This window comes from Pelobates fuscus, chromosome 11 (assembly GCF_036172605.1).
Source record: "Pelobates fuscus isolate aPelFus1 chromosome 11, aPelFus1.pri, whole genome shotgun sequence".
Taxonomy (NCBI): Eukaryota; Metazoa; Chordata; class Amphibia; order Anura; family Pelobatidae; genus Pelobates; species Pelobates fuscus.
The window spans coordinates 61,418,083-61,445,916 of record NC_086327.1 but is presented as its reverse complement, the minus strand read 5'-3'; the positions used below and the strand labels follow the sequence as shown (position 1 = coordinate 61,445,916).

At 41.9% G+C, this 27,834-nt stretch overlaps 1 protein-coding gene across 1 annotated transcript in view; it reads left to right on the top strand.

The window, feature by feature from the left end:
- Positions 1-20,277, top strand: part of IL11 (interleukin 11) — a 63,250-nt gene extending 42,973 nt beyond the window's left edge. Inside the window, exon 5 of the mRNA XM_063435565.1 lies at positions 20,110-20,277. Within this exon, the coding sequence (XP_063291635.1) occupies positions 20,110-20,277 (168 nt within the window). The remainder of the gene's footprint in view (positions 1-20,109) is intronic.
- Positions 20,278-27,834: the final 7,557 nt, after the last annotated feature.

Genomic DNA, 27,834 nt, shown 5'->3' with positions numbered 1-27,834 from the left:
ATATAAGGAATTCAAGCACATGTCTTCATAACTGTAAACTTTATTAAGAATGGCCACCCACACTCCCACAATGCAAGAGCCACTTTCTGACTGTACCATTGTGCACAAAATACCAGATTAGATATGGTTCATACCAACTGATAATCTCAATATCACACATTTCCCTTTTTCTTTTAAACAGAAAGCTTACAGTACAAATGTATTTTAAACTGTAGTATATGTGAGATAACTTCAGTCTCTTTTAATATTGTTCAATGAGACCATAAGGTTTTTTGATATATCAACCTGACATTGTTTGATTTGCATCACTAGCAAGCAAGTCATTCGAGCTTTGTAAAGTTTCTCTGGCATCTTCATTCTCCAGATGCAAAAAAGTGTTTGATGTATCTTCACAGATTTCTTTCACTGTCGAATTGTTGTGATCTGATGGAATAGCCATCAAATATCTACGATTCCTACGAAAGCATTGTCCATCAGTGGTTTCAACTACATATGATCTTGGAGAATATTGCTGGATAACTGTCCCTTTAGTATTCCAGTGGTTTGAACCTTGTACTCCTACAGGAGTTTGTAACTGAAGATTCTCCAATGGCTTTGCAGCTCGGTCATAGTATTAATTTCTTTTTTCTCTGAGTTTCAATTTGGTTTCTGTTACAAAACTGTTACAGACAAGCATTATGATGTTCTTTACTATATGTGGCTTCGGAACTTGCATCCTATACTTTGCTCATGAAAGGATTACGTGCACCGATTCGTGAAACGAACAACGGACCACCCGGTCCCTGGCGTGTGCCGCCACTTAACCCCGGTCACCTTTTAAACTACCGAACGGTCGACCACTCTACGGGAGGAGCATGTTATCACTTGATCGCCCAGAGAGTTGCTGTCTGGGGTTAACCGCAGGTTAATTGACGGCCTCCAGGCATTCTCGTTCGTGCCTTATCTCCCGATCATCTAACTACCGAAAGGGTCACTAACGGGGACCACCTACAGCCTGGCGTGTGGCCTCAATTAGAATGTGGAATGTTGCGGTTAACCGCAGGTTAAGTACCTCCTTCACGGCGGTCTACGTTCGTCTCCCGAACAGCTGAAACATCCAGCCAGAGAGCGGGGATTCGTGCACAACTCTGGCCGGTACTCGTTCCACGAGTTTGATGCCGAGGTCCCGCTGCCTATTGAAGCACTCAAAAACATGGCCGCCATCTCAGGTTCAGGGACCAAATATGCGAACAGACTTTGTAACGAAGAAACTAAGCATATGGCTCATGGGTTTGAGGCGCTCTTCAGTGAACTGTTACACCCAGACCGGGGCTATAGAATGAATGGCGGAAGTCCCGAATTATAACTAAAAAAGGTTGAAGTTATATATTTTTAACCTGTTTTTTGTGTGTAATAAAAACGTGGTATTTAGGCGCTTGGAGATAATTGTATTGTAAGAGCCATTGGATTCATTATCTCCAAGCTTGGCCGTAACAAATTCAAAGGATGCATTGTATTCTGATTGGTTGAAACCTTGAAACATTCCTGTATCCCATCAGGTCCAGAGGGGGCTGTCCCTGGACCTGAGATTTTGCATAAATACCGATCCTTGTGTGCCATTAAAGCCAGTTCTTGTTTGACCTTCAAATAGCAGCCTCGACTCGTTTTGTGGGGGAAAGAGTATCCTAGCTGTATAATAGCTAGTGGGATTGTTCTACATTTACAGGATTCGTATGGACTACTAACTGAAGCGGCTCTTCTCACTCTCTACACTGGGATCCAGATCATCCAAGCGGTCCAGCTTTCAGCTAGCCTGGGAGTAACCGTAACAGTTTTAATTACATGTTTTTGTTTGAACCTTTTCCATGGTTCAAAACTGGTGCTCGTGTGACCCACTACTTGTCAAACAATAATTCTGCCGGTGACTTCCCACATTTTAAGGGGGTAGCTCTATTGCTAAGAAGAGCCAGGCATGGATCCTCGTGTGCTTTTGTTGCTTAACAAAGTATGTTTTTCACTATCTTCACTCCGGCTTCTGCTAATCCATTTGCTTGTGGATATCCCGGGATGGATGTTCAATGTTCAAATTATAGGTACTGGCAAAAACCCTAAACTCTCGACAATTAACTTGAGAACCATTGTCTGATATTATTACTCTTAGAATGCCATGTCTCGCCAAAATTGCTTTTACTCTTTTGATCACTGTACTTGCTGACTCATCTTCCAATAAAGCTATCTCTGGGTAATTAGAGAAGTAGTCCATGACTAAGATATAATGCTGATTTTTTAAAACAAGCAAGTCCATTCCTATTTTTTCCCAGGGTGCCAAAGGAATGTCTGTATCCAGTATAGGCTCTTTAGGTAACTGAGGTCTGAATTTTTGGCAAGTCCGGCATTGAGTGATCATTGTCTCAATGTTTTCATTCATGTTCGGCCAGTACAAAATGTCTCTAGCTCGTCTTTTGGTCTTTTCTATACCTGAAAGACCATCATGTAGTCTTTTCAGTATTTGACTTTGCAAACTCACTGGTACACTAATCTTCTGTCCTTTCAAAAGTACCCCTTTTATCAAATAAAGTTCAGACATGTATGGTTTATGCAGTGTTGGTATTAGTGTCTTAGATTTGCCACTAGAAAGTGCTTTCTTCACTTGACTTAGAAGATCATCCTTTTCTGTAGCCTGTACAATTGCTGCCCACATTGCATGCCTAAACAGGGCTGTCTTCAAGATCATATTGACATACTTTCTGCAACTGTAAGTCCTCCATTTTAAACGGTAAGTAAGCTCGAGACAGAGCATCAGCTACCACCAACTCCTTGCCAGATATAAAGTCCAAGGTGAAATCATACCTTTGAAGTCTCAGCAACAAGTGATGAATTCTTGGAGGTGCATCTATCAAGCCCTTTTGGTAGATGTGAATCAAAGGTTTGTGACCAGTTTCTGATGAGAATACTCTTTCATACAAATAAGCATTACATTTTTCACATCCGTAAACTAGTCCCAGTTTTTCTTTTTCAATTTGTGCACATGATTTTTCTGTATCCTTCAATGCCCTTGATGCATAAGCCACAGGCATCCATCCCGAGCCTTGATTTTGAAATAGAACTGCGCCCAATCCATTCTGTGAAGCATCAGTTGACAACTTTGTTTTTGCTTTTGAATCAAAGAATTGCAGAGTTGGTGCAGTAGTAAGCATTTCCTTCAATAACTTACATTCTTTCTGGTTATTCTCTGACCATTCCCAGGCATAGATTTTTCTGAGTAGTTGGCGCATTAGTGCAGTTTTGTCTGGTAAGTTAGGTATGATCTTACCAAGGTATATCAGCATTCCAAGAGTTGTATATCCTGCTTATTTTCTGGCTGTGGCATTTCAGTAATTGCCTTAATCTTTTTCATATCTGATTAAACACCATCTCCAGTGAGTTGTTCTACCAAATATTGAATTGAAGTTTTTCTGAATTGACACTTTGTCTTATTGAACTTCAAATTATTCTCCTTAGCAACGTCTAAGACCATCTTCAGTCTTTCATCATGTTCTTGCTTGGTTTTACCCCAGATCAGAATATCATCAATAAATACAGTTGTGCCTGGTATTCGTTCTAGAAGTTGCTGCATTGTACTATGAAACACTTCCGGTGCTGAACACAAACCAAAGGGCAGTACCTCCCATAAGGAGTATTGAAAGTGCAGAGTTTCATGCTTTCCTCCTCCAGTGGAATCTGGCAAAATCCTGGTGATGCATCCAGTTTGCCGAATACTGTTGCTCCACCTAACTCCTCAAGCAATTCTGGTTTTGTTGGTAAGTGGAAGTGTTCTCTTAAGATGCTTTTATTCAGTTCTTTGGGATCAATACAGATTCTGAGACCCCCATCCGTTTTTTCCACCAACACCATTGAATGAACCCATTCAGTAGGCGTCTTGATTTTCTTTACAATATCGTTTTCCTCCATCCTGGCAAGTTCCTATTTAAGATGATCCCTCAGAGCAACAGGAACATTTTGCATGGCATGCACTACTGGACGAAAACCTTCTTTTAGTTGTATTTTTTGTTGCATTGGAAGACATCCGATTCCTTCACAAACTTCAGCATAGTCTGTTATTAAAGCTTCTATGTCCTCTTCTTTATTCATTCCATCAATGGCATTTAACCTTTGAGTCAGGGCTAAAGTTTCACACATTTGAAGACCCAGTAAAGCTGGTTTGTTTCCTGAAACTACCAGAATATTAATTGTATGCGTTTGATTTCAATATTCCAGGAACACACTGCACTTGCCAAGCACTGGGATAACCTCCCCATTATATGTATTTAGTTTGACTGAGCTTTTCAGAAGTTCTGGTTTGTTCTTCAATTTCAAGTCAGCGACATACTCCTCAATAATCCCTGTTTCATTCTGCATTTTACATCTGAAAATATACCTTTCATAGGCTTCATTGCGTCTATGTACTCAGTATTGTTCAAATTTGTCTAGAACAACCCGATAATCATCCCTTTCTTCATCTGTAAATATGAAGGTGTTGTACATATCTATTGCTACTGATCCTGCTACAGTCTGGAAAAATGCAATCTTTTGTTCATTATCTTGCTCTTTAGCTCCTATAACTCTAACATATAGCTGGAATCTTTGCTTAAACCTCAGCCATGAATCTTCCATATTACCAGTCATTTTTAATTCTGGTGGAGGATTTAACTTTTCCATCTTTATGTTACTGACTGTCGATTTATTTTGCTATGAATTATGCAGTATTAATGGATAAGACTGTAGTGCTCCTCTGTTTGGAATCACAGGCAATTTTACATGTAATAATGCACTTACTCAGTTCATGAGAAGCTGTTGTAGTCACTGCCTGAGCTTTGGCCCACTCTCATTTTATTTGCTGCAAAGATGGTCTATGGATTCCTTAGATCCCCCCCAAAACAAGGACAGAAGGTGCCTGTAGCAAGTATGTTAAAAAAATGATAAGCTTAGAGTCATGTCTACAAATGCTCGTAGTTTAGGGAATAAGATCCATGAACTTGTGGCAATAATGGCAACTGATAATGTAGATCTAGTCACTGTTACTGAGAAGTGGTATAATGAGAAAAATGACTGGGATAATACGAGGGTGCTCTTTATATAGAAAAGACAGGGAAGGCAAGAAAGGGGGAGCGGTGGCCCTGTATGTGAAGGATAGCATAGTATCTAGTATAATAAAAGTTAGTGAGGCGAACATAGAGTTTGCTTGGGTTACGTTAGAATTTAGTAATCTCACAGTAACTCGTGTAGGCGTGATTTATAGACCCCCAGGACAAATAGAAGAGTTAGACAATTTACTAGTTGAGGAAATAGCTAAAATGACAATGAAGGGGGAAGTTATCATCATAGGTGACTTTAATCTTCCTGATGCGAACTGGAAAACCAAAATAGCTGCTTGTGCCAGCAGCACATATCCCATATCCCTATTGGGATTGTCTCTAAAACAAGTGATTGAAGAGGCAACTCATAAAGAGGCCATACCAGATTTAGTGTTAACAAATAGGACTCGGGAATTGTTATAGACAACAAACTATGCAACAATGTGCAGTGGCCAAGGCCAGTAAGGTATTGTCATGCATGAAAAAAGGCATTCATTCTCGGGACGAGAATATCATTTTGCCTCTTTATAAATCACTGGTAAGACCACATATTGAATATGCTGTGCAATTTTGGGCACCTGTTCTAAAGAAGGATATTATGGCACTAGAAAAAGTGCAGAAGCGGGCTACAAAATTAATAAAAGGAATGGAACATATCAGCTATGAAGAAAGGTTAACAAATTTAAACCTATTTAGTTTAGAAAAACGTTGCCTGAGAGGGGATATGATAACATTATACAAATATATTCGGGGCCAATAAAAACCATTGTGTGGAAATCTATTCACAAACCGGACTTTACATAGGCCATGCGTTTAGACTGGAAGAAAGAAGATTTCGTCTAAGGCAAAGGAAAGGTTTTTTTACTGTAAGAACAATCAGGATGTGGAATTCTCTGCCTGAAGAAGTGGTTTTATCAGAGTCCATACAGATGTTCAAACAGCTACTAGATGCATACTTGCAAAGACAGAATATTCAAGGATATAATCTTTCAATGTAGGGTAATAACTGCTTGATCCAAGAATAAATCTGACTGCCATTCTGGGGTCAAGAAGGAATTTTTTCCTAGCTTGTTGCAAAATTGTGCTTCAAACTGTTTTTTTTTTTTTGCCTTCTTTTGGATCAACAGCAAAACAACAAATGTGAGGAAGGCTGAACTGGATGGACGCAAGTCTCTTTTCAGCTATGTAACTATGTAACTAGGTAAGATTTAGTATCAGATATTACTGTAGGTCAGGCCTGTCCAACCTGCGGCCCCCCTGATGTTGCCGAACTACAACTCCCATGATTCTTTCAATGAAACAGATAGCCAGGGAATCATGGGAGTTGTAGTTCAGCACATCTGGGGGGCTGCAGGTTGGACAGCCCTGCTATAGGTGAAAGTTTAGGATCCAATGATCATCAGTCAGTGTGCTTTAATATACGAACAGTGACTGAGTTACACCACACAAAAACAAAAGTTCTAGACTTTAGAAAAACAGACTTTTCTAAAATTAGAATATGTGTAAAGGAGTCATTATCAGACTGGAGCAATTTGAATGGAGTCCAATAGAAATGGGATTATTTAAAAGTTGCACTGCTGAAAGCCACAGAAAATTGCATTAGGCTTGTCCGTAAAAGCAAAAAATTTAAGAAACCACTGTGGTACTCCGCAGATGTGGCTAAAAAAAATAGTAAAAAACTAAAACTTAGCTGTGGCAAAAGTGGCCTCGCCACTGGATTTTGGAGAGGCCTGTTTCCTTGCCTCCTACCCTGTGACTATGAGCCCTGCAATATACCTTGCCCAATACACTTTAAAAGGCTCCATTCATGTAATGTAAGTACTTTTCTACTCCATAACATAAAGAGAGACCAACCGCTGGCCCTAATTCCCTGGAACTGTTTTGGACATGAAGCCATCCTTGCGGCCGGTCAAAAAGAGACTTCCATTAAACTTTTGAACCCCTGCTCTGATCTGGGTTATTTTTGGATATGTTTTTCACCCAGATCAGGGCTCTCCGGGGATGTTTACACTGCAGGGTTAATCTAGCCTCTAGTGGCTGTCTCGCTGCATGGGGAGGAGAGGTCACCAGCGCCAAGGGAGCCTGGTGCTGGATTAAGGTAAGTGGCTGAAGGGGTTTTAACCACTTCAGCCCAGCGGGAAGGGGGCCCTGAGGGAGGGGGGACCTATTAGCCCTATAGTGCCAGGAAAACGGGTTCCTTTAAATTAGAGGGGCAAATGTTTAAAAATAATATCAGGAAGTATTACTTTACTGAGAGGGTAGTGGATGCATGGAATAGCCTTCCAGTTGAATTGGTAGAGCTTAACACAGTGAAGGAGTTTAAACATGTGTGGTATAGGCATACGGCTATCCTAGATATAAGATAAGGCCAGGAACTAATGAAAGTATTTAGAAAATTGGGCAGACTAGATGGGTCATCACATTCTATGCTTCTATCACTGACACACACACACAGACATAGTGAATAGTGTGTAGCCCACGGTCATCCACAGCAAATCAATGTATTAATGAATATACATATATTTTGAAATACACTGATTGTGTTACAACCTCTTTTATGAATAAAATGCCTTGGCTCTGGGCACTGACTAGTTCTTCATTAGGTCACCTTTGCTGAATAACTAGCACCTAAACACTATAAAATGATATTGGGATATGTGCTGCCATGGTGCTTGTTTAGGATAAAAAAATAATTGTTAGTAGATGAACATTTTGTGTTGGAATAGGAATACAGCCAGAAACCATTTTCATCTAAAGAGTTTCATCGATAACAAATGGACTTAATCATAGATGTATGATTAAATCTATTTGTCAAGGACCGGTAAATTATAAGGACATGTTTTTTTAGATTGTATTCTGAGATGATGGTTTTATATTTAGCCAAATAAAGTCTACTATTTGAAGGTTACTGTTTCAGTCTCCGCTTCCTTTCTCCTTTCACCAAAACAACTTTATCCTAATGAAGCAGTTTTTTGTATAAATCATGCCCCTGCAGTCTCATGACCTAATTTTTAGCCCTTCAGGAGCTAAATCACTTTGTTTATGCAGCCCTAGGCACACCTCCCTGCTAGTGATGTCCCGGACTGTTCGCCGGTGAATAGTTCCCGGCGAACATCGCTGTGGCGAAACCGACCTCGCCACGTGTCCTTGGAGGGGGCTGCTTGCCCGCCTCTTGCCTTTGGACTATGGACCAGACCTTATGTGAATGTGTTAACCCAGATAGCTATGCCATGGAGCCCATTTGTGTAGTTAAAGACTTCGGATCCGTGGCGAGTGAACTGTGTGAGTAGGATCTGCGCGCTATTCTGTAGTTTTGTGCGCGCAGAACCCAGCTATCTGGGGATAGGTGAAATGTCTGTGTGTTATGTGTAAAAGGTGAATTTATGTATTTTAAAGTGTTTTACTGTCTTTGTGCCCCCATGTGCTCAATGGAGTCTGTCTCTGTGCTGGGAGGTAATTGGATTACTTCTCCAGCACAGAGAAGGCTCTGTAAAAAACGGTCTGAGCTGGAAAGCTAGGGGTTTTAAAAGATACTTTACTAACTTTTGAACCCCTGATCTGATCCATGCCATTTTTTAATATGTTGTTCCCCTGAATGGATTGATTGTGGATATGTAATTTTGTGTGAATGTGATGTATGGTTTTGAAGTTATAAATATTGTGTAAAAAGTATATTTTAAACTGTATGAATAATGGGATTATGTGTCACACTAAGGGGAGGGGATGTGTGGGAGGTAACATCTATGTCATTGGTTATTTTATGCCTCCCCCTGGGTGTGGCCTGTATGTGTACTCTTGTAATAAAAGCCAGGCTGGATGTGCCAGTCCAGAGTTCCTGCTTAACCCTCAAAGCGATGTGTCGTCTCGTTCTTTGGGGGAATTGGATTGTATGCTGACTGCCAGGAGTGTAAGCGGATTGTATGCTTTTCCTGTTCAGCTATTCCAGGGTTCGTGTGTTTCCAGTTCGGGAGTTGGAAGATTTGTACAGTTTGCAGTCCGGGAGATTGGTGCTTGCAGCAGCTGCTGGTCTATGGAAAAGGGGATTATCGCCTAAACTGGGTTTTATCCTCTTGTAAGTGAAACGGTCCGTTACAATTGGTGGCAAGCGGCGGGATCGTTCCTACAACCAGAGGGACAGCTACAGGCAACATCAATTCCTGGAGTACAAATTGAGGGCAACACTAGTACCCGTACAGTGACCCTATCTACTAAGGAATTCGGGAAAATGGAGGAGAAGCTTCAAGATACAGTGTACAGTTACGTACGCCTGGGGTCTGGAGTAGTCCCAGAGGAGGACATGTTGAGGTACAGAGATATGGCCAGAGCCAGATTGTGGGACGAAGCCCTAGAAGAAGTACAGTATTCACAAGGGGATCGGCGCCGCAGCAGAAGGCAGCGAATCCTGGCTAGAATGGCAGAGCGGATGCCCCTCCTGAGAAAACAGACCACAGAAAAGTGGGTGACTAGACTCGAGATTTTAGTATACGCAGAACTGACGCTCGACGACTCATACCAGGCGCTACAGTGGTACGCAGCTCAGTGTGTCCCCGAGATGGCAGAGTATGAGTTCCCAGAAGGCGGAGATTACACTGACCTCGGCCTATTTTGGGATAATATTGATGATGAGGACTTTGGGGAAGCTACTGACTCAGGTTTTTGGGACCTGTGTTACTACCGAGAAGACATGTTGGGTCTCCCTAGTGCTATTGACCTCGAGGCAGACCTACAGTATTTGGTCACCAAGGAATGCAACCTGGAGTGGGATTACCTGCGACTCATCAATCAGGCCCGGGAAGAGTCAACCGGTCCGCCTTCCCAACAGCAACCAGCGGTACCCAAGGTAGCAGATCTCCTAGACTGGTCCTGTGAGGATCCCCAGTGGCAGTGTGTATCCCAGGGAGCTGAAGGTACAGTCCTTCCTCCTCAGCAGCAGAGTAAGTCCCAGGGAGCTGAAGGTGCAATCCTTCCTCCCCAGCGGCAGTGTGTATCCCAGGGAGCAGAAGTTGCCGTCCTTCCTCCCCAGCGGCAGTGTGTATCCCAGGGAGATGAAGGTATCGTCCTTCCTCCCCAGCGGAAGTGTGTATCCCAGGGAGATGAAGGTGCCGTCCTTCCTCCCCAGCGGCAGTGTGTACCCCAGGGAGCTGAAGGTGCCGTCCTTCCTCCCCAGCGTCAGTGTGTATCCCAGGGAGATGAAGGTGCAATCCTTCCTCCCCAGCGGCAGTGTGTGGCCCAGGGAGCAGAAGGTATCGTCCTTCCTCCCCAGCGGCAGTGTGTATCCCAGGGAGATGAAGGTGACGTCCTTCCTCCCCAGAGGCAGTGTGTAACCCAGGGAGCCGAAGGTGCAATCCTTCCTCCCCAGCGGCAGTGTGTGTCCCAGGGAGCAGAAGGTGCCGTCCTTCCTCCCCAGCGGCAGTGTGTAACCCAGGGAGCCGAAGGTGTCATCCTTCTTCCCCAGCGGCAGTGTGTCCTGCAGGGAGCAGAGACCGTCAGTCTCACACCCCAGCAGCAGGACAAAATAATGAAAGGGGAGACAGCTGGTCCCCCTCTCCACCAGCAGAGAGAGTGTCAGGGAGAGGAGCCTGTTAACCCCTCTCCCCAGCGGCAGTTGACAGTCCAGAGAGAGGAGCTTGTTACACCCTCTCTCCAGCGGCAGCCTAACCCACCAAGGGGAGATGTTAAGCCCCGCAACTATGCAGATGGGACCGTAGTCTCTGCACTTACAGCCCAAGGGGTAGGGATGGTCGGTCCTGTCCCCCAGCCACAGAGCGGTGTAACCAGAGGGGAGACAGTCGGTCTCTCCCTCCCACAACCAGACTCCAACCCGGCTACTTCCGCGGTAGTACTGGCACCAGGGCAGAGTACCGCTGGTCTCTGCCCCCTCAGCAACCCACCAAGGCAGACTACCAGTCCCCCACACAGCCGTGGTGAGGCACCTGGACCTGGACAAAGTTCTCCTCTACCCAGGTGTAGTAACCAGTTATTGTGGGTGGGAGGTACTGCTGTTTGTGCTTCGTGGGTGGGTTGCTGGACTAACCAGGGCACTGACCGGCAGGAGGTCAGATACCCTGTTAGTCTGGGGGGTAAAGGGGAGAAGTGTGGCGAAACCGACCTCGCCACGTGTCCTTGGAGGGGGTTGCTTGCCCGCCTCTTGCCTTTGGACTATGGACCAGACCTTATGTGAATGTGTTAACCCAGATAGCTATGCCATGGAGCCCATTCATGTAGTTAAAGACTTCGGCTCCGTGGCGAGTGAACTGTGTGAGTAGGATCTGCGCGCTATTCGGTAGTTTTGTGCGCGCAGATCCCAGCTATCTGGGGATAGGTGAAATGTCTGTGTGTTATGTGTAAAAGGTGAATTTATGTATTTTAAAGTGTTTTAATGTCTTTGTGCCCCCATGTGCTCAATGGAGTCTGTCTCTGTGCTGGGAGGTAATTGGATTACTTCTCCAGCACAGAGAAGGCTCTGTAAAAACCGGTCTGAGCTGGAAAGCTAGGGGTTTTAAAAGATACTTTACTAACTTTTGAACCCCTGGTCTGATCCATGCCATTTTTTAATATGTTGTTCCCCTGAATGGATTGATTGTGGATTTGTAATTTTGTGTGAATGTGATGTATGGTTTTGAAGTTATAAATATTGTGTAAAAAGTATATTTTAAACTGTATGAATAATGGGATTATGTGTCACACTAAGGGGAGGGGATGTGTGGGAGGTAACATCTATGTCATTGGTTATTTTATGCCTCCCCCTGGGTGTGGCCTGTATGTGTACTCTTGTAATAAAAGCCAGGCTGGATGTGCCAGTCCAGAGTTCCTGCTTAACCCTCAAAGCGATGTGTCGTCTCGTTCTTTGGGGGAATTGGATTGTATGCTGACTGCCAGGAGTTTAAGCGGATTGTATGCTTTTCCTGTTCAGCTATTCCAGGGTTTGTGTGTTTCCAGTTCGGGAGTTGGAAGATTTGTACAGTTTGCAGTCCGGGAGATTGGTGCTTGCAGCAGCTGCTGGTCTATGGAAAAGGGGATTATCGCCTAAACTGGGTTTTATCCTCTTGTAAGTGAAACGGTCCGTTACAATCGCTTGTTCGCGTTCGCCACGGATGGCGAACACATGCACTGTTCGGTCCGCCCCCTATTCATCATCATTGAGTAAACTTTGACCCTGGCCTGTACCTCACAGTCAGCAGACACATTCCAGCCATTCAGCAGCAGACCCTCCCTCATTGGCGGATCCAGGGGGGGGCAACGGGGCAATTGCCCTCCCCGAGATTCCCCCCGGCCGGCTAGTGCAGGGCTGGCATTGCCCATGTGCCAGCCCTGCAATGTGCCTGCGGACCGGGGAGGGAGATCAGAGATCTCCCTCCCCGGTCCGCAGACACTGTGCTGACAGCCGGCGGGGGGAGGGAGTGAGAGAGGACCCAAGAGCTCAGCCCGCAGCTCCTCCGGGTCCTCCTCACGCGAGATTTGGAGCGTTGCTGCGGTAACCACGGCAACGCTCCAAATCTCGCGAGAGTGAACTCTAGCCCTGGAGCGTGGGCTAGAGTTCACTCCACACTGGACCACCAATGAATCCCCACTGGGACCACCAGGGAATGAAATATGTCCCCCCCTCCTCCCAGTAAAGGTAAGAAGGGAGGGGGGACATAAAATTTATATTTATTTTAATTAAATTTAAAAAAGCCTCCCTACCCTCCTTCCCCCCATACATACACACACTGCCCCACCATACATACACTATACACACTGCCCCACAAACACTGCCCCCATACATACACTATACACACTGCCCCACAAACACTGCCCCCATACATACATTATACACACTGCCCCACAAACACTGCCCCCCATACATACATTATACACACTGCCCCACAAACACTGCCCCCCATACATACATTATACACACTGCCCCACAAACACTGCCCCCCCATACACACACTACACACACTGCCCCAAAAACACTGCCCCCATACACACACTACACACACTGCCCCATACACACACTACACACACTGCCCCACAAACACTGCCCCCATACACACACTACACGGACTGCCCCACACACACACACTACAAACACTACCCGCCATACACACAATGCGCCACAAACACTGCCCCCATACACACACTACACACAATTCCCCACAAACCCTGCCCCCCATACACACACTGCCACCCTCACATACACACTGCACTGCTCACACACACACACACCCCTAACACACACACTTCACCACTCACACACACACACTGCACCTTTCACACACACTTCACCCTTAACACATACCACTGCTCCTATGCCCTATATCTCAGCAGACCCCAGGTAAGTTGTCAAACTGTTTTTAAACGGTTTGACTACTTACTCTGGGATGGGATCCTGGCACTACTGGCGCCATAACTACTACACTGAGCTGTAGTGGTTATTGTGACTGGATTATTTATTTAAATAATCTACAAGTGCCCCTCCCGAGATCAGGCTCTGGATCCGCCACTGCCCTCCCTCCCAGACCCTCCCACCTCCTGGACAGCATCCATTTTACATTAATAGTGAAGCTGCATTTTTAGTGAGAGTAGGGACAGTGTAGCTGCTGATTTGATAGGGAAATTGATAGCTAGGCTAGTGTATTCAGTGTATTTAGAACATCAGTCTGCTTTTTTTTTTCTGTGTAATGTAATTGCAGTTGCCTGCCTGCCTGCCAGCCAGCCTGTGTGTCAGGTTTACAGCATATACTGTGCCCACTTGCCCAGTGCCACCACTCACTCACTGGTGTCACAATAGCTTGCATTTAAACAAAAAAAACTTTTTTTAATGTAGTATAATAGCAGTTAGTTTCCTTCACTAGTGTGCGTTTCAGGGCCTGCCCAGTGCCACCACTCACTCACTGGTGTCACAATAGCTTGCATTTAACAAAAAAAAATCCTTTTGGACTGTAATATAATAGCAGTCAGTTTCCTTCACTATTGTGCTTTTCAGGGTCTGCCAGGGCACAGTGTCACACCAGTGCAACTCATATCTGGTGTAACAGTAGTGTACATTTAAAAAATAAATAAAAAATTTGACTGTAATAGATTGAATAGCAGTTAGTTGTCTGCCAGCGTGTGTGTCAGGCTCGCAGCGTATACTGTGCCCACGTGCCCAGTGCCACCACTCATATCTGGTGTCACAATAGCTTGCATTTAACAAAAACTAAACTTTTTGGACTGTAATATAATAGCAGTCAGTTTCCTTCACTAGTGTGCGTTTCAGGACCTGCCCAGTGCCACCACTCACTCATATCTGGTGTCCCAATAGCTTGCATTTAATACACAATAAACTTTTTGGACTGTAATATAATAGCAGTCAGTTTCCTTCATGAGTGTGCGTTTCAGGGCCTGCCAGGGCACAGTGTCATACCAGTGCCACTCATATCTGTTGTCACAGTAGCTTGCACACATAGTACCACTAATCGAAAAAAAAATGACAGGCAGAGGCAGGCCACCCCGCAGGGGCTGTCGTGGTCGTAGTTCTGTGATTCCCTTTTGTCCTAGAATAATGCCCAGTATTCAGAGGCCACGTACCCTGAACTTGAAAAGTTCTGAGGACATAGTTGACTGGCTAACACAGGACACCCAATCTTCTACAGCTTCCGCTCAGAACCTCGACGCACCATATTCCTCCAGCTTAACTTCGGGCAACTCTCAAGTTACCACTCACCCGCCTGTAGCCACCACCAACACTAGCACCACAGCCGCTTCACTTGGTATGTCAGAGGAGTTATTTACACATCAGTGGGAAGAAATGAGTGATGTGCAAACATTATTGCCAGAGGATGTAGATAACAGGGATATGTCGCAAGGAGCTAGTGGCACAGTCAGACAGCATGCATCGGCACCTGGGGTCAGCCAGACAGCACGCCAATCAACGCATGCTGTTGCCACCACCAGAATGCCGTCATTGCAGAGCTCAGCAGTGTGGCATTTGTTTTGTGTGTCTGCCTCTGACAACAGCGATGCCATTTGCAACCTGTGCCAAAAGAAACTGAGTCGTGGGAAGTCCAACACCCACCTAGGTACAACTGCTTTGCGAAGGCACATGATCGCACATCACAAACACCTATGGGATTAACACATGAGTACAAGCAGCACACAAACTCAAAGCCGCCATACTCTTCCTGGTCCAGCATCTTCAGCCACGTCAACCACTGCTGTCTTCCTTGACCCCTCTCAACCATCCGCCCCTCCGTCTCTCGCCTTGAGCAGTTCCTGCTCATCTGCCCACAGTCAGGTGTCTGTCAAGGACATGTTTGAGCGTAAGAAGCCAATGTCACAAAGTCACCCCCTTGCCCGGCGTCTGACAGCTGGCTTGACTGAACTCTTAGCCAGCCAGCTTTTACCATACAAGCTGGTGAAGTCTGAGGCGTTCCAAAAAATTGTAGCTATTGGCAAGAGGAGTCAGAGGAGGAATGTGGCTTTAAGGAGGAGGAGGAAGACCAACCACAACAGGCATCCCAGGGTGCTCGTTGTCACCTATCTGGTACCCGTGGTGTTGTACGTGGCTGGGGGGAAGAACATACCTTCAGAGAGATCACTGAGGACGAGGAACAGGACATAAGTAGCTCAGCATCCAACCTTGTGCAAATGGGGTCTTTCATGCTGTCGTGCCTGTTGAGGGACCCTCGTATAAAAAGGCTGAACGAGAACGACCTGTACTGGGTGTCCACGCTACTAGACCCCCGGTATAAGCTGAAATGTTACCGAATTACGGCAAGTCGGAAAGGATGCAGCAGTTCCAAAATCAATTAAAAAGTATGCTTTACACAGCATATAAGGGTGGTGTCACAGCACAACAGGAATCTAACAGGGGAAAAGGTGAAAGTAATCCTCCTCCTCCCACGACCACGCCGGCAAGGACAGGACGGTTTACAGACAGTTTGTTGAAGGAGGACATGCGGAGCTTTTTAAGTCCTACGCATTGCCACAACCCTTCGGGGTCCACCCTCAGAGAACGACTCGACCGACAGATAGCAGACTACCTTGCCTTAACTGCAGATATCGACACTCTGAGGAGCGATGAACCCATTGACTACTGGGTATGCAGGCTTGACCTGTGGCCTGAGCTATCCCAATTTGCGATAGAACTTCTGGCCTGCCCCGCTTTAAGTGTCCTGTCAGAAAGGACCTTCAGTGCAGCAGGAGGTATTGTCACTGAGAAGAGAAGTCGCCTAGGTCAAAAAAGTCTAGATTACCTCACCTTTATTAAGATGAATGAGGGATGGATCCCGAAGGGACTGACAGTGGGCGATACATTCGACTAAAAAAGGCCTGATGAGGGGGACTACTTAACACACCACTCCTATCTGGTGGCACATTAAATTGCACGCGCAGTGCCCCAAATTTGAAGTAGGAGGACCGACCAAGCATCTTTTTCCATCTCCCACTTCCTAAAATCGATGCCTTATATACACGTCCCCTGATAGGATACGTAACAGAGATTAAACTGATAGGAATAGTACTACTTTTTTTTTTTCATAATCAGATTTTTATTAGCAAGTGAATACAGTAAGTATAGGGCTCACAGGCCCTCATCAACCAAACAATGTAAGAATACAATAAAGTAGCATTATTCAAAGACAATATGGACAACTACAAAGTCAAGTGTGTTTTCCGGACCAATACATAACAAGTAACATTATACAATTGTATTTAAATCCCATAGTGGGGGTTGCAGAGTGTCGTCATATCGATATGTCATGGAGCTGAGTGCGTCCGATTAGAGCTAGAGCTATATGGACACTGTAGCGTCCATAGATACTGTAGGCTGCGGTTCTGTGATCAGTGTGTGTCTATAATAGTCGTCGATGACTGTGGTATTTGTGATTCAGTGTGTAGAGTGGTGGTCCAACTAGGGGCCGTGTGTGTATGATCGTATAGTGTCGGCATGATACGAAGTACCTGATGTAGGGGTGGGGAGAACAGTGGAATGAGATCCGCATGTGCCCATGCTATAGCGCAGTCAATGTCCCCCCCCAATGATCCGAGTCAGTGAACGGTATCCCCGTCCGAAGGGCAATTAATTTTGCTCGTCGTGACATTCCCATTGAGGTGAACAAGTTTGGGTGAGCGTGGGAGGCTTGTGCCCTCTTCAGGTTTGCGTGTTCCCTTCCGGGCTCGGTAGGTTAGTTAACATCCAGGCTGTTTCTCTAACTAGATATCACGTTGTCGTGACGCACTATGACAGGCGTAGTGGGTGAGGACAACCGCCAAGTTCCCTGCCTAGATCAGTGTGGGCGCGGATCGCGCGTGTTCCCAGTTCCGTGCGCAGGGGGTAAAATGTTGTTGTATGTGTGTGGATTGTAGTGTCTCGAGGCTGCCGCACACGTCCATGGGTCAGACCGTCAGCGTCGTCTCGCAATTGTGATGTGCGCCTCATGTCGATGCATACTGGACATACCCCCCCTTGTGGCCTCCGGGAGAATACGGGCTCTGTTCTGATATGTACCCCTTATCTATGGAGTCAATGAAAGTTAGGGCTTGCTGTCGTATTGGGAGGGGACCTTGTGCGTCTATCTGTTCGTCAATCTCGTGTTTGTCCCCTAGTCGTTGCGTGAGTTGTGAGCGGAATACTAGGGGTACCGTCTTAACCTACGAACATCAGAAGGTTGGTACTGAGCGTGATTCATGACACACGGATGCTTGTGCCACTCCAGAATCTGTTGCAGCGTCGCCCCTTGGTGGTATTTTTTTAAATCGGGCAAGGCTAAGCCCCCCCTATGTCTGGGCATGCATAGTATTTCATGATGTATTCTGGATCTTTCCCCCCTCCATACGTACTTAATGACCTCCGATTTCAGGGCCGAGAAGAATTTTGCCGGCAGGGCCATCGGTATAGTCGGAAATAGGTAGAGAGCCCTTGGGATTACGTTCATTTTAAGGACCGCTATTCGGCCGTGCCAGGTGATGTGTGGGTAGGACCATCTTTTTAGATCGGATTCAATGCTTTGCAGCAATGTCGCGAAGTTGCGCCGGTATATGTCTTGGGGGTTCGTGGTGATCCAGATGCCGAGGTATTTCATTGCTCCTGTACACCACCGAAACGGAAAGAGTGGACCGAGGGAAACGTAGTCTGCCATGGGCATGCTAATGTTCAGTGCTTCACATTTCGCTAGATTAAGCTTAAACCCTGAGATTCGGCCAAACCTCTCCATCTCCGAGAGTATACATGGCAATGTGATCCTAGGCTGGGAAACAAAGAACAGAAGGTCGTCCGCGTATGCGGCCACCTTATGCTCTGTGTCCTGCCAGGTGTAGCCGTGGATGTCTCGACGGTCTCGGGTTGCCTGTAGAAGCAGCTCCAACGAAAGTGCAAACAGGAGCGGCGAAGAAATAGTACTACTTAACACACCACTCCTATCTGGTGGCACATTAGATTGCACGCGCAGTGCCCCCAATTTGAAGTAGGAGGACCGACCAAGCATGTTTTTCCATCTCCCGCTTCCTAAAATCGATGCCTTATATGCACGTCCCCAGATAGGGGATGTAACAGGGATTAAACTGATAGGAATAGTACTACTTAACACACCACTCCTATCTGGTGGCACATTAGATCTGAAGAAGAGGAGTCAGAGGAGGAAGGTGGCTTTGAGGAGGTGGAAGACCAAACACAACAGGCGTCCCAGGGGGCTTGTTGTCACCTTTCGGGGACCCTTGGTGTTGTACGTGGCTGGGTGGAGGAAGAGACCTTCAATGACATCAGTGAGGACAAGGAACGGGACATGGCTAGCTTGGTATCCAACCTTCTGCAAATGGGGAGTTTGCGGTTGTGCAAATGGACTGTTTGCGGTTGTTTGCTGTGCGTTAAACGGGGAGTTTGGTCTGTCACTGTGAAGCGGGCGTAACACTTACACTACCTGATCGATACAACATCATACCTGATGTTTTAAAGCACGTTATCCCAAACAATTTAGGAATGTTAGGTGATTTATGCCCTTTATGGATTAAAACCAGACTCTGCATCAACTATGTAATTTTCCATGGCAGTTTTGCCATGGATCCCCCTCCGGCATGCCACAGTCCAGGTGTTAGTCCTCTTGAAACAACTTTTTCATCACTATTGTGGCCAGAAAGAGTCCCTGTGTGTTTTAAAAATCGCCTGCCCATTGATGTCTATGGCGGTTCGCCCGGTTCGCCCGTTCGCGAACATTTGCGGAAGTTCGCATTCGCAGTTCGCGAACCGAAAATGTTATGTTTGCGACATGACTACTCCCTGCATGTGACTTACACACTTTCCTAAACACTTACTATAATTATCTAATGTTTACACTCCATTTATTGCAAATTCTGATGAATTTAGAATTTCTTATCTCCTACTCTGTTAATTAAAGTTCAGTTTACAGAGCAGGAGATAAACACTTTTAGGTAAATTACATCTCATTGAAAATCAAACCATTTTGTTTTCATGCAAGCTATATCAGTCACAGCCAGGGGAGGTAAAGACATTTAACTCCTAAAAGGCAGTGAACAAAGAGGGCTTCTGCGTAAGCCACATATTGCTATACTCTTGCTCTTCCTATCTTGTACAAAAATGTAGAAATATGAAAAAAAAAAAAAACCTAGATAGGTGGCAAGGAATAAGGAAACCAAAGAGAGGCTTATATACATATGCTTATGTTCACTACGTCATTGTAAGTTTCTTTTCAAAGAGGGCTTCTGCGTAAGCCAAATTTTGCTATATTCTTGCTGTTCCTGTCTTGTGCAAAAATAAAGAATTAAAAAAAAAAAAAAAAAGGCAGTGAATTAGGCAGTGAAACTTTAGAGGCATAATCTATACACCAAAACTGTTTCATTAAGCTAAATTCGTTTTGGTGACTATGGTGTCACCTTAAGATTGGGATAGACGTATAGTGACATTATTTTCAGATAGAGATGTAAAAGCTATACCGCAAAACAAGTTGCATTGTGCCAGAATGTTCCCTTAAGTCATCTGCTGCATTTTCTTTGTACATACTACCCTATAATTTAAGTTACACATTTTTCTTCCCCACAGATGATAAAGCTCAACATTGTACGTGTCAGTGATCCACCTTTGCCTCAGTTGCCTAACTCAACAACCCAGTGGGGCGTAGTGCAAGCTGGCCATGCCATATTCCACCATTTTCACCTGTTCTTGGACTATGCTACGCGTGTTCTGTTTCTGATGAAAAATAAGTTGTGAAAATAACAGCACTTCTCCATCTTGAACTTTAACCCTGGCAAGAGTGTTGCAATAATAATAACCTTTTCAGCTTGAATTAAAATGGACACATTGTTCAGGCAGAGATTCCAGGAAGCACCTACATTTTATCCCTAAACTTGATACATGCAGGATAGTTCAGCACATGAGATACTACATGCCTTATATATATATACTGTAGTGATGTAGCAATTCTATTTATACCACCAGCTATTTATTTATTTATATCCTTTTTATATTTAAAAATAATTGTTGTTTTTTTTAACTTAACTTTTGAAAAAGAAATGCAGATTTTTCTAGTTTTTTTTTTATTATTATTAATTTATTTTACATTGCTGCCTGGTTTTAATAAGAATGTGTGCATTGTTTTGGTAAAGTGTATGGTTTTGATTGTTGTTTATAAACTGTTATGTTAAGTGCTGGAGTGTGTACAAAAAATGCAGATGTTGATCATTGCTTTTAATGTGTCAATTTATTGGCACTTACTATTGTGTGCTAATGTGGAGCATAAATGTTAAATTAATAATGACTGGAAGTTTACTTGTTTTGAAGATGTCAGTTGGTCTTGTAATTTTTATTAAAATTTTTAATGCATTATTTTATGAAACACTTGTAAAATAGAAAAATGGCACAGAATAAAATGGATGGGTAAAGTAGTCTAGATATTCTAAATTGTATAATTACAAGAATGAATAGTGAGTTAAAAAATAAATATTGATGTTTATGCACCGCTTAAAGCAAAACTCATGTCAACTGAAGTTTTTCAGCTTGCTAAGGTGCTTTAGGTTTAAAATGTCGTCCCTCCAAGCTCATTTTAGAAAAAGTGTTTATTTCAAATGTTCATTTATAAAACATCTTAGTCATGCCCTCCTGGCTGTCAATCAGACAGCTTAGACAGCTTAGAAGGTTTCCTGTTTCACTTGCTTTAAACTATAGTTCAAATCAGAATTGAGAGAAGCTTGCACGATCAGCAGGCTAAGAAAACTAACACTCAACTCATAGAGAAATATATAACTGGCAAACTGATTCTGTAATAAAACATATTCTGAAGTGTACGATTGGCCATTTGAATGCATGCACAAGTCGTCCTTGGTTTAGACATAACCAGCACAGGTGGGGAAGACTGTGCTGCACAAAAAGAGATGGTTTGCAGTAACTGCAGAAATTAATTCTGCAGCTAATGTAAGCTGTATATATGTATATATATATATATATATATATATATATATATATATATATATATATATATATATATATATATATATATTTGTACAATTAACCAAAACATAAGCAATATGTGTATCTACTAAATTATTTATTTATTTTCCAGTGGAGTGTTTCTTTTAATGCTTTTTTCCCTGCTGTTTTACACCTTAAATTTAATAGTGGCAAGTTCCCTGTTATATGCTTTTTATTGTCAGTCCATCCTAATAAAAAAATTACACGATATAGCCAGATCAAATTGCCATGAATATTAAAACAGAGTAAAATTTACAGTCATATATGTAGTATGAAATAACCAGATGAAACCTTAAAGGTCATTAGTTATAAAACAATGACTGTGTTACTTGTGATTAACACAGTAAATGATGACCATTTCATTTAAGTGAATACCCCTCCAAGAATACATTACATATCATGTTTCCTTTAAGTGGGCTAATTTCTCATTGTACTAAGGAGTGCAATCTGAATTTTGTGCTTTCCTAAAAAGAGAGAGAACTTGATGGAACAAATACTTGAGCAAATTCACTATAATCTAAGTAATTATAGTGAATTTGCTCAAGTATTTGTTCCATCACGTTCTCTCTCTTTTTAGGAAAGCACAAAATCTATAGCTCATAAACAATTCATTACATTTCTTGAAACTTAATGACACTTAAAAAAAAAAATATCCAGCCTTAATTCCTGGTTTATAAAAATTGAGTTTTACCTGCTTTGTTGTTTAGTATAGTCACAGTGTATCTATTTTTTTTTTCTCTTTCATTCAAATTAATAGACTGATCTGAATGGGTGTGACCCAAGCAGCCAAGCTCTCAGTTCTTCCACTTAGAGATGTGCCTAAATATTATGGATACTTATAACAAACTGACTTTTCTCAGCTAATCTTCCTGACAATGTTACTTTATAAAACATTTGGGGCAGTTTGTGACTGTTCGCATAAAGCAACACCTTTATTTTATATGTGTTCATTGCCTTATCACTAATTGAGAAATTGTTACCATTTTTACTTCTGTGTTTTGTGCCTTTATCTAACATGATCTAGAAGTTCTTAATCATGCTGAGCAATGTATTTCATGCACCTGTGTCTCTCTACTAAGCAAACAGTAGCATTCATTTCTCAGTGGAAAACCAGGCTAGAATCCCAATCAGACCACCTTACCAGTAAATGTCCTTGGGCAAGAAATGTTGCCTACCTCAAATCCTCATAGATTGTAAGCTCATTTGAGCAGGGCCTCTTAACCTCTAAATATTCTCTTTCTATAATTATATAAAACTGTGTCATATTTTGGCTCTATATAAATATTAATAATAATTGATGTTCTGGCTTTGTTGTGTGAATGCCCAAACAAACACATTGACCAAACTTGATTAGTAAAGTGAAAAAGCATTTTGTGTGAATGTGTAAGACAAAGATGTTTTTGTATTTATTTATTTATTTATTTAAGACTGACTAAATGCAATTCATTTACAGAATGGTTAAAGATTACCTTTTAAAAAAAACTTTTTTTAGTTATTTTTCAAGTTGTTGAATGTTTTACTGAACCAAAATGACAGTTTTTCAGGAAAAAAAAATCAAGAATTCTCTTTGGAGAATGGCAAATCTAAAGCCAAAACAACTAAGCTGGAAGCATAGCTATTTTAGCGATTTGCTTTCTAATTTTTGGGTTAAAATATGCAATTCACTAGGGATTCTCAACAATTATTAATTTAGAGAAAAACCATTAAAATGTAATCTTAATTTTGTACAAATGCCGCTGTTAGCTTTATGGGTTTTGTTATTGGTATAATACTACTAATCAATATACTTGTAATGTATAAAAAAACAAACAGTTTACAACCAGAAATAATATTTTTGTTGTTATTTATTATGGTACTTATTAATTAAACAAAATGTGAGGTAAAGATACTTAATCACCATTTACCACACTAAAGTGTAGGATGAAGCTTACATACAGCTTACACAGCCCAATTCAGAAATGCAATATTATTGCCATTTTGGGGTGAGGGCAGTTGTGAAATATTGATTCTGTTTGTGTAGAGACTGACAACACTACTGGCAGAGGAAAAGTTTACATACTCCTATTGTGAAGTTGATTAAATATTACTAGATTCCAGAGGAAATCTGTGATTAGTTCATTGATTTTACACTAGGGCATGTGAATTCCACTGCTGGGCAACACTGTCAAGCCCTCTGAGATAATAAATAATTCATAAGTGCCCTGAAAATATGGCAACATGCAAAATGACATGCCTGATACTGATCGGACGTTGTAAAATATAAATTACTGTACAATACAATTTTTGAAAGTACTCTACATTAGGCTATATGTAGGAGACACTGACAGTTTAAGGGATGCTCTAGGCATCATAACCAAGGTAATGTTTGCTGAAAAGCCTTTTCTCCTATTCCAACGCATCACCTGGCCTTAGAAGATATTACAGCATGTGTGCAAAAGGCTGGCATATGCAGACCAAGTTCCCACGTTCTCTGACACTCCCCATTATATAGGCTTTTATTTGGGAGTGAGTGATGCTGGCGCTTCTAGCAACTTTCATTAGGTGACAATAGTAGGGCTATTTACTACTATTTACATAGCTACATATGTATAGCAGGAGTTTATGCGATCAGCACTCCTATCATAAGCTGTACATTTTTAACATGAATACAAATCTTAAATTCATTAAACACTTACAGGATTATTCACGTAAGTAAATTGAAAAATAAATTTTAAATTGAAGGTAAAAATAGCCAAACTGGAAACATACTCTAATTCAGATATGCTTCCAGTTCATCTACTTTGGCCTAAAGTTTGAAATTCACTTTGAATTCTCACTTTGGTGAATAACCTGGTAAAACACATGAAGTAAATAATTTGCACTTACCTCATTCCACCACTAGAGAGCCCCAACATACTTTTTAAGAAGCAAGGACTGAAGAATGATAGTTCTAATCTAAGGGAATATCTTTCTAGTAAACTGTTGAATTGAAAGAGACCAACTATGAAAATATGTTATTCAATTTAATTGTATTGATGCATTTTATTTATTAATACATTATTATTTATTTTAGAGTCTAGGGAAAGCATTTATTTAACAGCACATTTGTTGGTTTACATAGTTAAATAAAAATACAAAACTTGGATGAGTATAATAAAAGTGATATTCAGTTAAACTGAGACACTAAATTGACTGATTAAAAAAACAAACATTTTTTTCCCATCAAAATAGTTTATTCTCAGAACAAGTAACTTGGTAGACTTGCAAGTTTTAGGTCAAATTCACAGAGTTGGAAAAAATATCCAACCTGGCAATCATTTCAACATTTCAATGTTGGCCTAAAATTCACACATTTTGGGGTCAGTTCTACATAATGCTTTAAAAGGACACTCCACTGCCCAAATACAAAAAAGAAAAATCAGTGTTTAGTTGATGTACCCTCAAATAAAACATGCATACATTTAATTATGTCAGTTTTGTCATTGACGGTAAATCTAAGAACAGCTTGCAAAAATTGTAGACTACCTAATGCAGCTCAATAAAAAGTTTTTGCAAGGCAGATTCTCTAAGCAATTTCCGGCCTGTTGAGTTTAACTCTACTGTCCTTTTACATAAGCCGTCTTTAGTGAATAAATTCTATTATTTTTTTCTTTTTCATGGAAATTCCTTCAATACAAAATACATCTATTGCAAGTCCACTGCTGAAGTTTGAAAGCATTTTTAATTGTATCTGATATGCAATATTTCTGCAGAGATGTATTTCTTTTGAAATAATATAATTAATCAGAAAACAAATGAGACATTTACTTGACTAATCTAAGGACTGTAATAAATGCTATGTAACAACAACTGTGTTAGTAAATACGAAAATAAGACTATTTTTCATTGTTTAGAATCAAATATGTATTTATTAAATATACTATTTCACTATCAGTTATGTATTTATTTATATACGTATGTGCTCCTGAATATGTTTTTCCAAGAGTGCATACATTATGGAACTATAAAATTTAGTAGAACAATGGAAATTCAATTAAATATAGAATTATTTATAGTCAGGGAATCTATCTCAAAATATGTAGGTAATTTACAGTTGAAATCTACTTACCTTTTATATTTTCAGTTTGCCACAGCACCTGGATTGTAGAACAATAATATTTGCTGTTATAGGTTTCAATGATTTTCACTATTTCTATTATCTTATTGTGTGTATGCAAAATAAAAATACAGAAGTGTTTATTGTAATGGCTTGATTCAATTTGTACATTATTTTATTTATGTTTCCTAAAAAAGTTTCATGTTAAAATTGAATTAAAAAAAAAAAAACTTTTGAGACTGGATCCCGCTTTACTTTTTGACTATACTCATTAAACACAGTATGCATAATGCATTTACCAAAAGAAGAATTGTTGTTAATTACTAACTGAACTACAAAGTGAAAGTATTTTTGGCCTACTTTAGAAAAGTCTTCAAGGATTTGCCAGAATATTTTTACAAATATTATAAAGATTATTTTTTGCCTACATGTACTCTTCCTTGCCCATGATGTAGCTGGTTCTCCAATAAAATATGCACTCAACGACTGTAACTAAGAGGTAGAATATTTGAATTTATTCAAACTACTCATTCAGTGAAATAAATCACATGAGGAAAGATCAAATCAACAAAAATACTTTTTAAGTAGACAAAATTAAGTTGTTTTTTTACGATCAATAAACACTAATCAGTTGCAACATTAAAATCACCAGTCTAATACTCTAATATACCAGTCTAGTGTAGGTCCCCCGAGTGTTGCCAAAACAGCTCTGATATGTCAAGGTCAAGATATGGACTCCACATGAGCTCCGGATGTGTCCTGAGGTATATGGCACCAAGACGTTAGCAGCAGGTCCTTTAAGTGCATTTAATAAGTAATTATTGGGGTTCTGTGATCTTGTGATCACATTCGGGGAAGGTTGCAATTCTAGATCTGCAATGTTTCTGCCCTCATATGTAATCTTCACCCTTATAGGTGGCTATCTTCACTACATATTTGAGACTTTATTCTACTAACAGGAGTAAGGCTAGGATATTTATTTATTCATTCATAAAAAAGATACATTGAGATTTCTCTTGTTTTCAAGTATGTTGTGGGTCCACAAATCATTGCATTGTTACATTAGGGTACAATAAAATACAAAAACAATATTAATACACAATAAATACAAAATTTAACATAGAACAGGTAGGAAATATATAATCAACCATGACAGGTGCATTCTGTTTTGAGGTATGTAGAGAGGGATCTCTTAAAGGACTTTAGGCTTAGGGAAGATTTTAAATTGTGCGGGAGGTCGTTCCACAATTGCGGTGCTCTGTAGGAGAAGGAGGGTCGGGCTACTTTCTTTTTGTATTGAGGTAGACTAAGTAAAGTGTTGGTACTAGAACAGAGGTTATAGGAAGTGGGAACATCTGGGGAAAGCATTTTGTTCAGGTAGGGTGGGAGTTTCCCAGAAAAGCTCTTAAACACAAGGCTGGAAAGATGAAGGGTGCGTCTGGATTCCAGCTACAGCCAATTTAGTTATTTTAGCATGTCACAAGTTAGAGTGTGCTGCACAAATAGGGAGGACTTTTCTAGGTAGGGAGGATCAATAGACATTTCTGGGCTTTTGGGGTTTTTGGTGCCCCATTTAATATGGGAGTCACCATTCCAGTTGGTTATGTAAAGCAGGGTACCAGGTGTTTGTATATGGGCCCTCGCTCATTAGCAACTACAACTGGATTTCTAGTTTTTGTATGTAGAACACTACCAGACTCCTCTCTCCTTCTCCTTTTACTTTTCTTTTTCTTCTTTCCATCCTTCCCGTGAACCCTAAGGGATGGATCTATTTACCAAAATCATTACAATTTTGGTCTCACAATGTTAGGGGCCTACATGTGCTGGAGAGAAAGACCAGACTTCTGTGGGATCATTTATTCAAGAAACACATTTTTGAGAGGACTCACACCCAATGTTACGAGATTGCCACTTCCCGGCGGGCTTCTTTTCACATAAAGCCTTAGCTAAGGCGTCCGGGGTGGCAATCTTGATCAATAGCAATATCACTTTTATGCACATAGATTCCCAACTGGACTGGGATGCTTTTTGTTTGTTAAGGGGATGATTGCTTCATAGCTAAACACCTTTGCGTCGATACATGCACCCAATACTAGGAAACATTTATTTTTGTCAAGGGTAGCAGCTAAGCTGGGGTCATTCTGGGAGGGAACCACAGAAAGATGGGGACCAAGATGGATGGGGATTAGGTGGCTCCTCTACTCCCGGCTCTGGATACCTGGAGA